At 26.2% G+C, this 18,330-nt stretch overlaps 1 protein-coding gene and 1 long non-coding RNA gene across 9 annotated transcripts; one reads left to right on the top strand and one right to left on the bottom strand.

The window, feature by feature from the left end:
* The first annotated feature begins 12,721 nt into the window (after window positions 1-12,721).
* Window positions 12,722-15,038, top strand: LOC149988422 (uncharacterized). Its single transcript, XR_016504378.1, has 3 exons — window positions 12,722-13,597; window positions 14,053-14,222; window positions 14,901-15,038. It is a non-coding gene; the product is annotated as an uncharacterized LOC149988422 (long non-coding RNA).
* LOC112285833 (protein-L-isoaspartate O-methyltransferase) lies at window positions 14,978-18,141 on the bottom strand. 8 transcript variants are annotated; one of them, XM_024527087.3, is made up of 6 exons: window positions 17,941-18,141; window positions 17,491-17,618; window positions 17,073-17,230; window positions 16,355-16,625; window positions 15,916-16,080; window positions 14,978-15,439 (listed from the first exon to the last, which is right to left on the bottom strand). In XM_024527087.3, exons 2-6 carry the CDS (start codon window positions 17,552-17,554, stop codon window positions 15,186-15,188), a joined length of 912 nt encoding a protein of 303 aa, XP_024382855.1. In that variant the 5' UTR covers window positions 17,555-17,618; window positions 17,941-18,141; the 3' UTR covers window positions 14,978-15,185. The 8 variants fall into 8 exon arrangements, with proteins under 8 accessions (XP_024382855.1, XP_024382853.1, XP_090108444.1 ...); XM_024527085.3 differs by having other exon boundaries at window positions 17,491-17,576; XM_090252318.1 differs by having other exon boundaries at window positions 17,491-17,723; window positions 18,043-18,141.
* Window positions 18,142-18,330: the final 189 nt, after the last annotated feature.

The following is an 18,330-nucleotide window of genomic DNA, read 5'->3' as shown; positions in this document are numbered from 1 at the left end:
ATTTCTTTAAGATTCTTTGTAATAACCTCATATTATACCTTTTAGAATATTATCCACACTTCTTAGAAATTAGCTTTCAACTTTGCAGAAACAATTGCTTTCCATTCTTTCATGAATGCAATCCAATTGTCTGCTACCAATTTTTCATGTAAAAAAATAACTTGCATTTCTTGATAATATTTTTCTTAATATACTTGATGCATAGAAATATTTGTACATTAGAAAAGTACATTTGGATACTTTTGATAAGAATTGGTCCCTTGTCAATAATAAATATTCTTGGAAAGTGATCTCTATAAAATAACTTTGTAATATATTCCATTTTGGTGAAATATAAGGTCTCATTTTTATTGATCATAAAGACAAATTCTACTAAGAACATTGTGTATATTGCAAAATGACTAACAATATGCAACAACAAAAGCTTTAATGCATTTGCCTTAGTATTGACAAGCAATACATCTATATGTGCCTACATCATATCAATAAAAGATGAATGCACAAAAAAATGTGAATTACTATCTTGATAATATTTAGAGAGGTTTCAATAATAAAACTTGGATTAAAAATAACTTACATCATTATGTCAATTAACATTTGTCCATCCAATTGTTTTTGAATTCTTAATTGTAAAATATTTTGTAACTTCTTCTTCAAAATAGAGAGATTATTGTACAAATTCTTCATATAAATATATATATATTTTATTAGAACCCTAAAATTGTATAAGTTGATAATAATCTTATTCATATGAGCATCAAACTTGAGATGTACAACATGCACAAATGTATTCACTAATGATTTTTAATTGTGATCTTCATAATCTACTTCAAACAATTAATTATCTTTACATATGTGGCCAATCATTTTAAATGAGAAATTTGAAATTCTACTACATGTAGTATATATTTATTTCTTTTCTATAAAGCCAAAACAATTGTAGTAGCTTATTTGGCAATTACATTTGTAATATACATGGAAGTAGCCATTTTATTGCTTATACAAGGCGTTTGTTAAAATGCTTATCTTTTATCAAAGGCAAAATAATTGAAGGTCTTTTCCATGGCTTCATGGGACAAAAACTTTATATCTACCAAGGCTATTAGAGCATAAAGATTGTGCTCACTAATTGCTAGCTTTGAAGTTGCTATTATTGCCAAAGCAAATTCCACCATAGTAGTTGCTCCAACTAACAATTCTTTAATTCTAATTCCAATTCCAACTCCAATATGGTTGTTGAGCATGTCTATGGCATGATGATTATTGAATGTACTAGCACATCCCAGTTGTAGAAGGATTTGCTTAAGGTTCTTGACTTGAGATCAAAGCAGTTATTGATTGCTATAGGAGAAGAAAAGAGAAATTTTATCTTGAAGTAAGCCACTTCAAGGCAATCCATCTATTTTGTTGGCAAGAATTGCTTGAACAACACAAAAAACATAAAACATATTGACAATGGTGAAGCACACAATAAAGTAGCTAGTAGAGCGGGAGACATTGAAGAGTATTGCAAAGCAACAAATGATGGAATATAAGACAAAAGCAAATACTGATGATGTTGGACTAGTTTGATAGGAGGTAAATTATTCATTGATCAATCATAGCAAAGAGGTTATGGCAGTGGCTAAACTATATGTAGCATGAGTCAATATATATGTGGCAACAAACTTGGCCTATTGATATATATTATTGTATTGGTGCCTTCTCATTTTAGCTATGTGATGTAATTATGGATTCTTCATAATATAAAATAATTGTTGTACACTCATTTTTTTTTTGGAATCTTGTTAGCCTATTAAATCTTCCAATTTATCCCATGATTTCTTTCTATCTCTTGTTATACAATTGAATATTTACAATGTCTTGTTGTTTCTTTTCTATTATTGCTTCATAGTACTATCTTTAAAGAATAAATATTTATAATATCTTCCTATTTTTTTCCATTATTTCTTTATAATTCTATTTTTTATAATTTGATAAAAAAAATTATTGGTCTAAAAAAATAAATATACTTATTTTATCAATTTTGATAATTTCTTTAATCTTGTATTTTTCTTACAAATTTCTTCTTCATTCATTGTATCTATACTTAAATACACCATTGCCATCTATATATATTTTAAACCAATTTATTCCATTTATAAGATCTTTCATACTTCTTTTATCTCTTATTGTGCAACTTAATAATTGAAATGTCCCACCAATGCTTTCATTATATCTTTCTACAATTGTACATTTTCTTTTCAAATATATGGCTACGAAATAGATGAGATGCATTATAATGACTATATGTTAAAAATTCTTTTGGTTTGAATTACAAGATATATATATATATATATATATATATATATTTTTGATCCCATTGGCTTTTTTAAATTTACATTTGAATCCAATCTAATGTATATCAATTTTGTATATCAATTATATGACACATCTTTTTATTCAATTTATATTTAAGAATTTTTTTATGTTTCTTTAAGAAAATATGTTATTTTTATTATTTTTATTTTATTTTTACTTATTTAAGTATTACTATAAAATATTTATTTTATAAACATTAAATAAACTATATTTGAAGATATATAAATAATAATTCTTACTTAAATATTTTTTATCAATTTCAAACAAAATATTTTTAAAATAATTTTTTTAAAAATAACATTGTTATTTTTGATTTTTTTAATACTTTATGATTGATTTTTAAATTATGAAGGAAAATTCTTTATATAATGCACCATTGTGCCTCTTATGATCTTTTCTATAATATTTTTTTCTTTCTACTATTATTATATTTATAAATAATCATCAATATTCTATCATTTATATTTATTATGTCATTGTTTTTCTATTAGCAATAAGATAAAGCAAAAATATTCATATTTATTTTTAAAAATCTTAAATATCAAAATAATCCTAGTATTCCAATCTAAAGTTCTTCTTCTTAACCAATATATTGCAAACCACTAGACTAATAATTAATTTATATTGAAAAATGGCTCATTTTTTTTTATCGTCTCAATTACTTTGCAATACTTTTATAAGCTCGAAAATTATTTATTTCTATTTTACCTCTATTTAACAAGCTCAAGGTTTTGAAATTAACGATTTTCATTAAATAAAAAAATCATGGTTGTAATTTAATTATTTTGGGAAGTTATACAAAATTAACAAAAATAGAAAATTATGATTAATTTCAAATAAAAAACTACGTACTCAATAGGCATAAATAAGAGTCAAAAATATTTCAAATTATATGTATATGTAAAATACTATATTATTGATTCTTTTAGTTTTTTTATTATATTTTTTTCTAGAATTTATTTTACTATTTTTTGCTAAAAACTTTATATTGCTTCTACTTATTATAAATATGTATTTTATTTTTTCTAAGTTAAAATTTATAGGGAACTTCCTTTCAATATAACCAATTATTCTTATGTAAGTTCAAAAAAAGGCCAAAAATACTAATCTGGTCTTTTTTTTTTGGCAATATCATTGAATAATACAATTATTAAGTAAAATAATGGATAAAGACCAAAATTCATAGGAAGAAAAAGAATAAAATAATTTATTATTTTTTAAATAAATTTATAGCTAGTCATTTGAGAATTATCAAAAATTGAACATTTTATCATATATTTTGTATTTAAAGGATTGTTGTTGTTGTTGTTTTTTTTTTTTTTTTTTTTTTTTTTATTGAATAATAAATGAGTCAAAATAAGATGGAATAAGTATAAAAGTGATGTAATTATCTCCAGAATAAAGTTAGGAGTAAGATCATGCTAAATTTATCACAATATGGTTAGATTGACATCAAAAAAGGGACCAGTTTTGAAATAGGATTAAAATCAGATCTATGGCTCAAATGCAAGCATATATGGCAAATAGAAGGTTCTTTTAGAAACTAGGAGGTGAGAGTAGAGAGTTTGTTTTGAAATTGTTGCAAAAATTTAAGATATGTACGATCATGATTTAAAAAATAATAATAAAGTAGTAAAAATACAGATTGTATAAACTATATAATATTAAAAAAATATTAATATATTTTTTTTTAGATTTTTTCAAATCTACAATTAATGTATGATTAATTTTTTTAAGTGCGTAATTGTATAAGCCAAAAATATGAAATTATTTTTATTTTTATAACATTCAAATAATACAATAGGAATATATTCAACTTCATAAATAAGAAAGTATTAGAATTGGATTAATCCATGTTAGTTGTCAATTATTAGATATCTAAAATATAAATAAGTAGATAGAAAATAAATATGAAAAAATGATACAAGACTTGATAGCCTAATCACAAATATAATTTAAGTAAAAGTTAATGGTTGAATCAAAAGAAAGAAAAAAAATAAACAAATAATCTATCAAAATATTCATTAAGCTTGAAGTTCAAAGCTAAAATATTTTTAATAGAATATATATTTAGATGTTTATATTGATAAATTTTAATTTTAATATTAATAATTTTAAATTGATGGATTTAGGTTATAAATTGATAGATTTTAAAGTTGATAGGTTAAGGTTTTGATCATTGCATATGTTGTTAATTAATTTAAATTATCTTTAAATTGTGAATACTAATTAATGCTTTTCTTCTTCTTATATTAAATCTTTGTTATAAATCCTTAGATTACTTTACTTCTATTTTTTCTTTATTTATTTTTCTCTTATATATTTTTAAAATATCAAATTACTATTTATAATAAATAAAATATTTCAAAATTAAATTCCTCATATGCACTAAAAAAATCTTTACTTCCTATTAAATCTAATATTTCTAATATAATATTTTTTCCTATTTTTTCCTATAAAAAATATACTTTCATTTTGCATAAATATTCTTTTAAAATATATAGTACTATTATGTTATTTAATATTTAATTGTTTCACAAAAAATTAAAGCATATTTTTAAAGAAATGAATTATAACAAAACTCTTAAGAAGCAAAACATTCTTGTAACACTTAAAAAGAAAAAGTAGACAAATCAAAGATTGATGTAAGATAGAAACTAGAATAGTTGTTATCAAATACAAAGAGAGTAGAGATTCTTGAACTAAGACAAGAACACAAGAAATGCATTGACAAGAAAGAGGAAGCCCTCATTCTTGCCTCTATATAAACTATCTAGTTAAAGATTATTATTTATAGAATATACTCATATTTATTTTAAAAATGATTTTCAATAAAAATTAAATAATTATTTAAATGACAATAAATAGATGTTTGAATTTATAATACGTTGAATAAAAATAAAAATTTTAAAATTTCTTTGCATGAGTAGTATATATATATATAACTAAATTATACATTTTTTAAACCAAAAGAAATGTAGATAAATAATCAATAAAATATCAAACCTTATTATTTTTGATAATTTTTACAATATTTTTTAATTTAAGTCCTTCCAATGACGAAACTTAAGTTCAATTAATATTGAAAATATAAAAATTAATATTTTATTTTTTAGGAATTTTTTAAATATAATAAACTAAAATTATAATATATTTTTTGTTAAAAAAATCCTATTATTGAAGCAATAAAAATTTGGTTATAACAAGTATAAAAAAAAACTTAAAGATAATAGAAGTTAATAAGATAAATACTATTTTTTATATGTTGGAATTAAAAAGGTTTTCTAAACCTAGATTAAATCTACAACAATTATTAGATTTTTAATATGGATCTAAAAACTTCTTCGAAAATATATTAAGAATTAAAATAACATTGTAAAGGTGTCTTAAAAAAATAAAAATAAAAATAAAAATAAAAATAAACTATTTTTTTAAAATAAAACATTATTAATTGCTAAAATCTACATAACATGGTTTTTTTTATATAAAAATCATTCTATTAAAAATACATCTAAATTACTTAATGTTTAAAAATTATATTTTAAAAAATAAATATGCCAAAATAAAGAAATTTTATTTAATATTTTAATAATTAATATAATTTAAAATTTTAAAGTTAGATATCTTTTATAAAAATAAATAATGACAAATTATACTTTGTTGATGAATTTTAAAAATATACATCTACTATCACCAATTTTCATAAGGTCAAATTTTAGCTTAGTTGGATTTGATTATTTTTATAAAGTAATTTATAATAATAATATTTACTTAAAATATTTAAATTAGGAAAAATAATTCTTTCCATATTTTTTTTAAAATTAAATTATATTAATATAGATTTTAGTAGTAAATAATAATAATACATTAAAAATATTAATTTATTAATTTATTCTATGATTTCTTTAAATTATTTATATTTTAAAAAAATTAATATATATATATATATATATATTTATATTTATAAATAATAAATATATATAAATTAAAAGAAATATAATTATAATTTAACATAGAATATTTTGATATTTATAATTTTATTTTAATTTTTAAAAATTAAATTAAGTTAATCATTTATAAGAATTAAAAAAAATATAATTCAATTTAATGATCTTATAAAATTATCAAAATTATAATATATAATAAAATTACAAAAGATGATGAATTGATAAATATTTAAGAATATTTTGGTTTTATGGATGAAGCATATTCTTTGCCATCTCTACAATGGTGCGATTTGCTCTTTCAGCAATTCCATTTTGTTGTAGAGTGTAAAGAATAGAGATTTGTCTTTCAATGCCTTAGATCTTCAAAAACTCATCAAAATACTTTAATATATATTCACATCTACTGTCCGTATACAACACTTTGATCTTGCACTCATATTGCTTTTCTACAAGTGCCTTAAATTCCTTAAACCTTGAAAAATATTCACTCTTAGCTTTAAAGATGTAAATCTACACTTTTCTTGAAAAATCATCAATAACTATAACAAAGTATCTTGTTCCTCCAATTGAAGGCATCTTTATTAATTTACCAACATAAAAATGTATAATCTCCAATAATTTGCTAGTGCATATTGCAACTCTATTTGAAAATGAATTCCTTTGTTGTTTGCCTTGTATACAACCTTCATAAGTAAGTGTCATGGCATTGTAATTGAATTGCCTAAGATCCAAGCTAATTACTATAGATTGGCATTCCTTCATACTTTTGGAATTCAAATGACAATTAAGTTTGGAATTTGGCATCAATAATTATTTTAGTTTCTAGCTTATATCAATCTTTGATTTATCTAATTTCTCTTTTTAAGTATCACAAGAATGTTTTGCATTTTAAATATTTTGTTATGATTCATGTCATTAAAAATATGCTTTAATTTTTTTATGAAATAATTAAATATTATATAAAATAAAAATAATATTTAGCATATAAAAATATAATATTAATGCACCAATGATGTAATTCAACAAAGTTTGTTAATCATTGGTGGACTTAGAATAGACTTAGAATATTTTTATAAGAAGAATGGTTGTTTTTGGGTTTGTGCAAGGACAGTTTAGGATAAGATCTATCGAATGGTTTAGGGACGTGACATGGTTTAAGGTATTTCAATGTTATCTATTGAATCAATTTCTATGCTTCTTCTTGAACATAATTTCTACTAAAATGATCCCTCCAAATACTAGTAATATAAAGAGGTAATGGAATATTGAATTCCATGATGATAAAACCAACAGCTTACAAGTTGCAAAACTTTTCCTATCCAAAGTTAATGCAACAAGTAAGAGCAATCATTTTGGTTTTGAGATATATGCAGTTCAAAGCATTTGACATGCTTTTCATTGGAAATCCATTTAAAATTGAAATGTCCCAATTTTCTTGTATACAAATATAAAATTAAGTGCTACAAATAATACTACAAATGATGCACTGATCATAGATAATAAGCTTCATGAAATGAAACAAAATAAAATGTCAAATTCCATATTCAACTGCATCCCAAATTCTTAAAAACTTCTTTTTACTCATCATGACTGCTTTCAAATTTGGATTGATATCTAGATAGATTTTATTCCATTTCTCTTGTGCACTTCTAAAAGATATGCTTGATAGGATAGGATCTAGCATGAGAGGCACATACATCTTATATCTAAGCATTATAGATGTTGTATAACTTTTTATTTTATTTTATTTATTTTTTTATTTGTAGTCTTATGAAGTGTCTAAATTAAGGTACTTAATTCCATGATCTGATGGAAAATAAGGAAAAATATTAGCAAAATTCAGCAAGACTAATGTAGTAAGTTAAGATTGAGGATTTTTATTTGTTGAAATTAATTATTCTTTGTTTAATTCAATTCATGCCATAGCAAACTTGATTGTAGAAATTTAACAGTAATACTAGATTGGTGATTAAGGCAACTTAATGGATACTTTGCCAAACAGTTTATAAAAAAACTTCTTAGGCCTCAAGAACTTGGCTTTTGATATCAAAGGTTGTTGGAAATTAGAAGTCATGGATAAAGTACGAGTCTTCTTTGTCTTTACAATACTATTTTTAAATTATGTCATATCATCCTTTAAGATAGAAAAGTCTTTGTGAAGTATGAAGCAACTTTTATTAAAAGCAAAAATATGTAAAATTGTGTGATTAGTGTGCACATTGATATTGACTAATATTGTCATTGAATTCTTTATCCATGAATATATGAATGATGCATGGCATCTCTTTAAGAATCAATCTTTCAGTTGCCAATGTCTAAACTTATTCATAAAATATCACTTGTAAATAATAGATAAAAAATCAATAAGTAATTTTTGAGGAATTAATTTATAAAATATTATCACATTTGAGATTTTTAATGTAAGGAAAAATATGTATATGACAAAAAAAATATCCTTAAATGCTTGAAATATAGTATGAAGAGAAGAATGCATATACCAAGTCAACCTTGTGGATCAACAACCATTAATTTCATATAGAGTACATACAAACATCTATAGACAATTTGTTGCAGTCCATCAATTTGTATATCTTTTTATTTTCTTTTATAGTGGATTGAAATATTTATACCAAATCACATCTATATTTATTATTGTATTTACTTTAATAAGTAGAAATAAGTAAAAATAAGTAGAATTATGTAGAAGGAAGTAAAACTATATAAAATAGATAACATCTTATTGAAGAGCTTTTAGAGTCGAAAAAGCTTTTTAGAAGCTTTATAAAGGATTAATAAATTAAAAATTTGTCCATTAAGTTGGCCACCTATTACATATATTAGCTACTTGTATCACAAGTTGGCAATGATGTACATATATTAGAAACTTATTCCACAAGTTAAACACATATCTTGTAGTAGGACATGCATGGTGTGGCCTATAGGATGTTGCCATACAGCTCTTGAGTTGGATAATATAGTGATTCAAAAAATTGTTTTAATGTTGACATATTTTGGAAAGAATGGTGTATTATAGATGAATTGTAGTGAATATTGACATGTGGTTTGTATAGCAAATAAAGTATTCTTTTACAACTACTAAATGAGCCCAAGTTCAAAAAAAATCTATTAAGTAATTGCAAAGTTATGACCAATCTAATTTGGAATAATATTGAAACAATTTTTGAGTGTGGTGTCTAATTTTTGGATTCTATCAATTACTTAATATTATAGAATTATATCATCATTAAATTTATTATAAAAATATTATTATTAATCTAATGATATTATTAATACTTATTAATAGTTATTAAAGTATCATTCTTAATTACAATTCCTTGCATAGACATACTCCAAATTACAATATTTTAGGACCTTCTAAAATCTACTAAAAATTTCTAGAACCTTCTAGATACTTGAAATATCTTTCCAATCTTTTAGAAAGTTCCATAGGCTTCTAGAAGCATCTTTAGATTTTTAGAAGCTTCTTTAAACTTCTAGAAACTTCTATAGAAAGTACCATAGACTTTTGTAACCTTCATTATAATATAAATAGGAGTCTTTGGAACCAATTTTGCTATCAATCTCATTCTTTGTCTTTAATCTTGAAATATTTCTTTACTAGATTCTCGTGTCTTTGACAATTTCTTAAACAACTATGAGACCTATTCCCACTCTCTCTAAGACAACATCACCTCTTTTCTTCTTCATTCTCAAAAATCTTATGGCAAAATTACTTTTAAACTTGGCTATAATAAAGTTACTATCTATAGGCTAGCAAAAAAGATCACTTTTAATAGAAAAAATCTTAAATTAGACAAACCAAAGAAGCTTATTGTAGCAAATGAAAGGACAATCATTTGCCAAATCAATACTAGAAAGTGTAAAGATACTATTGAGGTTGCTAAAAACCTTAACAATATTATTAGTAATCTTATGTCAACTCAAACCATTCAAAATGTTTTCAATAAATAGAATATGAAAGTTGTGGTGAAAAAAAAAGCCACTACTATCTACTTGCTATCAAAAATAATACTTAGATATTGCTCTGAAGTACAAGGAATGGACTATGGAGGATTGAAAGACAATTATTTGGTCAGATGAGACAAAAGTCAATAGATTTGGATCAAATGGTATATAGTGGTTTAAAAATAAAAGGATCAATCCTTGCTGAAAAAGAAGATTGAAAAAACAGTTAAGTATGGAGGTGGAAATATAATAGTATGGAGTTATATGGGATGGAATGGGGTTGAGAGGATGGCAGAAGTTGAAGAGAGGATGGATGCCAAGCAATTTGTAGAAATTCTTGAAAAAATCATACTTCTTAGGATTGAAGAATCTAGCATTTTGGAGGAGGAGGTGATTTTTTAGGAAGATAATGGCCTCAAGGATAATTCAAAACTAGCATCAAAGTAGTTTGATTATCATGGGATTAAAGTAATGGATTGGCTTGCTTAGTTTTCTAATCTTAATTCTATTGAACATCTTTGAAAGCACCTCAAATGCTAGGTCAACACCTAGAAGTTAAAACCAAAAGTATTTGGAAATATGGGAAAGAATAGCTACAGAATTAAATCATATTGAAGCAGTTTTGTGCCAAAAGTTAATAGAAAGTATGCTTAGGAGGTTGGAATCACTTATCAAGGCCAAAAGAGATCCTACAAAGTACTCATATGTAATTGGATACCACACTCAAAAAATTGTTTCAATACTATTCCAAATTGGATTTTTCATAGCTTCAAAATTACTTAATGGATTCTTTTCAATCTAGGCTTATTTGGTAGCTGTAAAAGATTACTTTATTTGCTATACAAACCACGTGTCATTATTCACTACAATTCATCTATAATACACCATTCTTTCTAAAATATGTCAATGTTGAATTTTTTTTTGACTTACTATATATATGAAGTTAAGAGTGAGGATAATAAAATATATATATATATATATATATATATATATATATATATATATATATATTGGTCATAATTCATACATATAATTTTGATAAGCTTCAAGGAATTACAAATTGATGATGGTTAATATTTACAAATATCTTTTTAAAATTTTTGTATATAATTTTTTTAAATAGATGTATTATAATTCATATTATTGTTAATTTAAAAATATAATTTATATGCTTATATATGACTTTATAATATTTTTATTAATATTCTTTACAAAGTTGAAGATTGCTTCATTTGCAATACAATTTGTATTTAAAAGTAGTTTCAATAAGGGTTAGTTTTTAGTACCAATAATACATTTTTGTTCTAAATAATCAAACCATAGATTAAATCTTTATCATATACAATATATGTTAGTAAAGATACTTTATAAAACTTAATCATGGTTATAAGAATAGATTTAGAAATTTTGATTTTATTATTTTTAAATATTTAATAATAAATAATTATAAAACATCAATTACTCAAAAATAAATTATTTTATAGATAATAAAATATCAAAATTTTGAATTTTATAAAAACTCAAATACCTAATTTATTAATTTTTGTCTCAGTTTTATATCTATTGACTTATTTATAAATACACATTATTTCTTTTTATGCAACTATTGTAATACAAAATCATCTTAGACATAAAAAATTCAAGGTTAATTGAATCATATAGGATTTATAAATTTAAAAATAATCTATATTTTATTCATGATTCAAATATTAAAATTATTGCAAAATTATGAATTATTAAATATCTAATTATAATGATTAAAATTTAAAAAATAATATAAAATATTATGTATAAGAAATAAATTATAGTTGAATTTTTTAAAATTTAAAAATTAACATATAAAAAATCTTTTGAATATGCATTACATTAAAATAAATAAAATAAATAAATAAGTAAATTATATATATTATGATTATATCAAGTTAAAAGTTTAAATTTATATTTATCTTTGTAAATTAAATATGTGATAAAATCTATTTTCTATATGTAAATAAATATTTTTATCAAAATTTATTTTTGAAGAAAATTATTGATTTAATTATTAAATGTAAAAATTCATGTAAAAATATTTAGATATAATTTAAAATGTATGTATTTACTTAGATGTAATAAAAAATTACTATTAGTTGTTTTCATGTTATAGTAATATTCTAAAAACTTATATTTTTTTATATTAGAAAATATATTTTTTAATATAATATATTTTTTAATAATATAAATATAATTAAAATCCTAAAAATAATAATATTTAAAATAATTTATTAAATTTAATATTTTTATGAAATATATTTATAAAAATTCTATAAGATTATTTTAATTAAAATTTTAATTATTATTTTTTAAATATATTTTTAATTATTTGGAATTATTTTATTATTATTTTTTATTTTATTTTATCATAATTTAAATTTTTATAAAAATATAGAATTATTAAATAAATAGATTTACATACTAGATACAAAAAATCATATATACTCCTTGAATATGCTAAAATATCAAGAATATCCTTACATTCTTTTTAATTGCAAATTTATCCTTGATGTTTTTTATAATAGAAAATTTATCCTTGAATATGATAAGATATCACCAATCTGACAAATGTACAACAATTGTTATGGTTCTTACCATCTTCCGGATTTGTGTGAATGATGTTAGGAGAAATCATTGCTATGTCAAATTCTTCAATCAAATACTTGCAAAAAGCAACATTATTCTCAAATCCAAAAAAGATATAATCTATCATGATGAAATAGATTTCTTTTGGTTCATTAACCTTAGACCTTATGCTCTTCAAATCTTTAAGAAGGATGTCTTTTTAAGCATTATGGCTTTTAATTAGTTTTGCAAAGAATGAATTAAGTGCTTGTAATGCTTTTATAGATGTTTATTAGAGTATTTTTGCAATTGCAAAGATTAAGTAAGAATGTGCCAAATGGATTCTCTGGGTCAGATATAGTAGTGCCACAACCCATTTAATTTTCCATCTTGTCAACGAGAATGTCTTGCCTAAGATATTCATTGTCATTGTCCTCTCATATATGCTATCTAGTGAAGACATTAACACATACTTTTCCTTGAAGACCAACTTATTGTAGGCCTCATCGTAAAAGACAAGGGTATCATATTTTTTTGCATAAAGATGCAATGAGCTACAACTCATGCTAAAGAAACACCTTACCTATAGGACAGAGAGGAGTATGCGCAAAAATTGCCCAAATTTTTGTTGAGAATGGTGTACAAGTCTCTTCTTTTGGCACATCAAAATTTGGAGCATACAACATAATTGTTTTTAAGATTGCACCAAACATGGACACAATTGCTTGGTAAGAATTGCAGAAAGGTTTAAAAATGATATAATCATCTTTGAAATTTACATTAAACTCCATTGAGGCAATTTCTGATAAATTAACCTAAAACAATAGCAACAATTGCCTGAGTATAGTCCAATATAACAATTACATGGATTTTTGGATTTATAGCAATGTTGTTTGTTTGTTTTGTTTTGTTTTGTTTTATTTTTTTGTTTTTGTTTTATTTATTTATTTTTTTTTCTTAAAGCTCTCTGCAATGACAATATTGAATTGTGATATACCAAAATCCCTCACATATTTATTCTTGCTACTATCTTGGATGACTTCAATTGCAACATTCTTTACAACTGCCAAAGTTGCTTAGCAACTTAAATCTAAAAACCAAAATATGATATAGAATTTTTTAAAAATAAATATGATGGTAATTTCCACTCACTCTTTCAACACCTTTGTAAGATATTTTTTAGATGCTGAGAAATTACAAGGAAAAATACCAAAAAAACAAGCCAAGATTTAATTGCAAGTAACAGCATAAAAGCATGTAATTAGAGCCTTATATGAAGACAAAAAAAAATAGAAGAATCTATAAGAATTACTATGCTTTTGTCAAATTAATAATAGTTTATTACATTTGAAGGTATATTTGCTATTATCAAAAATGATGGAATATTCTTGATATTTTAGCATAAAAAAATATATATATAATATTTTTCTTAGATAAAATTCTATGACTAATAATAAGTTATGATTTATTAAAGTTAAAAATTTACTAATTGATGTGAATAATTGTAAGAATAAAAATCATCCTATTCATATCTTACATCTATTTATAACTAGAAATTACAAAAAACTATAATTAAAACCTTTTTACTCTAAAAACTACCATATTTTATAATTTAATATGTATACAATTTCAATATACCATAAACTTCAAAAGTGCATAAAGACAAAGACAATCACTTGTTCAAAGCAATAATGATCATACTATAAATTATAATTATGAAAAATACATGTATTTAACTTATAAAACAATACTATAATATCATACAATACTTGATTTAAAGCTAAATATTATTGATATGATATATAAAACATGACTTAATTCAGTAAAACACATAATTTATGGTTGAACTGTATTTCCAAATTCTACTGATTACAAAACATTGTAATGACAATCAACCTGCACAGTTCAGAACAAAGTGGAAGGAACCTAGGTGTAAAGAGGCACTAGTACATCAAAAAAAGTGAGTTGATACCATAGCTGGTGCTATTTAACAGGAAGTGTGTCTAAATGAGGATGATACCTGATGCTCAGGTGCACTGCAAGGAAGCTAACCAGAAACTCCAGCAAACATCAGCTACAGAGTTGTAACTCAACACCAAGCCTCAAAGTCGGAGAACCCATTGCAACTATATTACAAACCGATATACATGTATGTATATATATATATATATATATGTGTGTGTGTGTGTGTACATGTAGTGAGAAAAACATTTTTACATAAAACTGCTCTGATCACAATCCAAAACTTCCTCACACCAGTGTCCATGCCTTCCTATACACAAAATAGATTACCTGTACCGTCTGACGATTTGAAGATCACTGCTCCTTTTCCAGCTGCATCTGGCGGTCAGTCAAGGGTACATACCGCACTTGGGTGTAATCCCACTGCTTCACCTCTCCTTGCATGTCTTTATCTATTACAACCAGATCCTGGAAAACGTCACCTACAGGTATGACCATTCGCCCTCCAGGCTTTAACTGCTCGATTAGAGCGGGTGGAATTGTTGGGGCAGCTGCTCCCACGTGAATAGCATCGTATGGCGCGAGATCTGGATACCCTTTTCTGCCATCTGCTTACATATCACTCAGTCAAGTGCTGCCAGAATGTGGTGGATATTGGCTACGAATAGTTTTCCGTGCGTCCATTCACAGGCCGTTTAATAGACTCACATAGTATGCCTAAATTCTGTTAAAATATCACAGATTATGACAATAAAAACTTACATTGAACTATCTAATACGAATATATTTCATTCCCCGGTAGTAGGCATAGAATTTCACTTGAACTGAACAATAGAATATTTTGTGAACACAATAACATCATACACTGCTTAACGAACAAACTTGCAAGCATCAATACCTCTTCTGAAAGTCAGCGGAAGACAAATTTAGTGATTATTATGTCGTTCTTGGAAGGTATACAATTACTAAAAAGCCAGAAAATGGGAAATAATTGTCATTTGCAAGAAATTCGCTCGAGTATTTTGTGAACTAAATGAGATCATTATGATCATGTAAAAGAATATGAGGGCCCTCCCAAACCTACCTCCAGTATGTAGTGAAAGGCTGTCAGAAGTTAGAAGATGTGCAGCATTGCACTTTTGCACGTTTTCTACCGATTTTTCAGTAAGCTCAGATATGTGCTCCACTCCAACAGCACGACCAGTTTCTCCAACTAAAAGAGCAAAGATTGCTGTCAAGTACCCAGAACCTGCACCCTGTATCTTATTAATCTTCGCAATCACAAAGAGGAAGACAGAATCTGAACTCAATGAAGCCAACTTCATGATCAGGAATCCAACAGACAAGTTCTGAGATGACTGGCAGTTTGCTCTTAGAGGCAATCTGCTAGAAAAGCAAGCGTGTAAACTTTTACCAAGATAAAGAACAGAAGACAACAAAGAGAAGGTGACATCAATCAATACCCTCACGAGCAGTGCAGTTACTGTTACATGAATTAATTCAGTATATGGAGGTGATCAAACCTGAACCGATGTCAAGAGCGCGCATGCCAGGCTGCAGATGGTCCTTAAGAAGTTCAAGGCATGCGGCGTGCATGTGCGGAGCGGATATTGTTGCATTATATCCTATTGGCGCAGGAGTGTCAAAGTAAGGATCGCCTACGCCAGCTGGAACAAAAAGCCCTCTGTCTATTTGCTCCATCACCTCTGCTACTCTCGAGGTAGTGATCGTCCCATTCTCTCGTAGACTATTCACCAGCCCCGTATTATCAATCGCGCGTCGTCTCCAGAAATACTGCATGTAGAAAAAACTCTTCATTACAGCGTACACAAGTCTCAAATACATCATGACAAAAACAATTTTGGGTTGGATAATTCAACCATCACTATTCAGAGATAACATCATAAAAGAAGAATCCAAAAACGCCTTTTGCTGTTATTTAAAAGACTAGAAAATAAATAAATAAAAATACACTTACACACAGGTGCACACGAATTATGAACATGAAATAAGAGTTATTGTGTATGAGATGAAGGGAAATGTCACAAAATTTGTCAAGGTTGGATTCATCATCACAGACTGCAATAAGTGATGACGGCATGAGACTATTAAAAAAGACAATTCACCAAAAAGAGCTTAGATCGACACTGTAACCAATATATTCTCATCATCGAGAAAACCTCAAGAAAGTGTTTTATAAATTAAACTGAAAGAGATAGGTGAACAGTGGAGTTGTCTTACATCCATTCGCCGAGAAATGTTCGCTTTCAAGGGTGTGCAGCTGTAGATGTGGGAAAGGACACAGTGTTGATGTGAAATGGATCGGCAAGCCAAAGCTTGCATTGACTCAAGTAGAACAGTAGCAACGATGAAGGCGCTCGGAGCAACAGTAGTTACGCCTGTAACCAAAGGATCAGCAATCCAAACCCACTGCATTGAGACTATATCTTATTCCATCTGAAAAGGCCAATCAAAAGTTGAAACTAATTCATGTTAAGCTTGAATTTGGTGAAACTTTAAATTCAGAGGGAACCCTGACACAAATTAAGTACGAACTGAATATAGAGTTTGCTCTATCATGTAATTTTCAATAATCAAACAGTTGGATCACTTGTCCGAAGCTAGATGTTAAAGTTAGAGCGTGAACACAGAAGATTACCTGATTTTATAGCACATGGGTACTGTGCAGGAAGCTTGGTATACCTCAACATCGACAGTGTCATAAGAATTGAAGTTACGCACTTCCTGGCAGCAGAGTGACATGTCGAACGATAATGAGCAGATGCGCTGAAATGGAGCAGACCAATAATAAATCACTGAGGCTTCAACTCGTTTAATTTAACCGATACTGTGATGCAAACCCACGAGCCATCGGAGAATCCGTGACAGAGGCTAGAAAGGGCGTGAATCACAATAACAAGAAACAAACAACGGAACTCAAAACCTGTACAACCACAAGCTCAAGCACGATAGCATCTACGGACATTGGTTCTCAGTTCACTTTATCGATGGCCGCCAGAAGACGAGTCTACAAATCACGTACTCCGCAAGAAACAAACCCAAAACTCAGAAAAAACAAAAAACGTTCCAAATCTCAAAGAAGGAATACCCATCACAAATTGAACAGCAACCGTAATCAGCTCCGATAAACTTAAAGATAATTCTAGAAGCGAATCCGGAATTGAGTTGCAACTGAGATTGAAGAAGTCACCAGTCAATTCAAGGTCACTCCCACCTGCACCCACAACTTGAAGGAGCCGCTACAATTTGCCCAACTGTGAACAACAAGGGATTAACCTGTTGCACTCAAGAAGCGATTTAAGAAGAGAGAGAGAGGTCGGTGTCCGCCTTTCATACTATGTCCCAGCGGACCCACTGGACTCCGCTCCACTTGTGAGCTGCGCAAGCATCCACTCCCATGCTTCTGCAGATTTGTGCACATGGCCAAGCTTGCTAATCCTAGCATTTCCATTTTCATACTCGGAACTCATATTTCTGG

Source organism: Physcomitrium patens, chromosome 8 (genome assembly GCF_059467195.1).
Source record: "Physcomitrium patens ecotype Gransden chromosome 8, ASM5946719v1, whole genome shotgun sequence".
Taxonomy (NCBI): Eukaryota; Viridiplantae; Streptophyta; class Bryopsida; order Funariales; family Funariaceae; genus Physcomitrium; species Physcomitrium patens.
Note: the sequence above shows the minus strand (reverse complement) of the source record. Positions and strands in the feature narration are given on the sequence as shown.

Excerpts from the sequence above, each read along its gene's own strand:
- LOC112285833 (XM_024527087.3), bottom strand. The coding sequence starts at position 17,554 with ATGACACTGTCGATGTTGAGGTATACCAAGCTTCCTGCACAGTACCCA. Across the intron at positions 16,626-17,072 it reads ACATTTCTCGGCGAATGGAT|TATTTCTGGAGACGACGCGC; the intron begins GTAAGACAACTC and ends TTCTACATGCAG. Across the intron at positions 16,081-16,354 it reads CGCTCTTGACATCGGTTCAG|GTTCTGGGTACTTGACAGCA; the intron begins GTTTGATCACCT and ends TACAGGGTGCAG.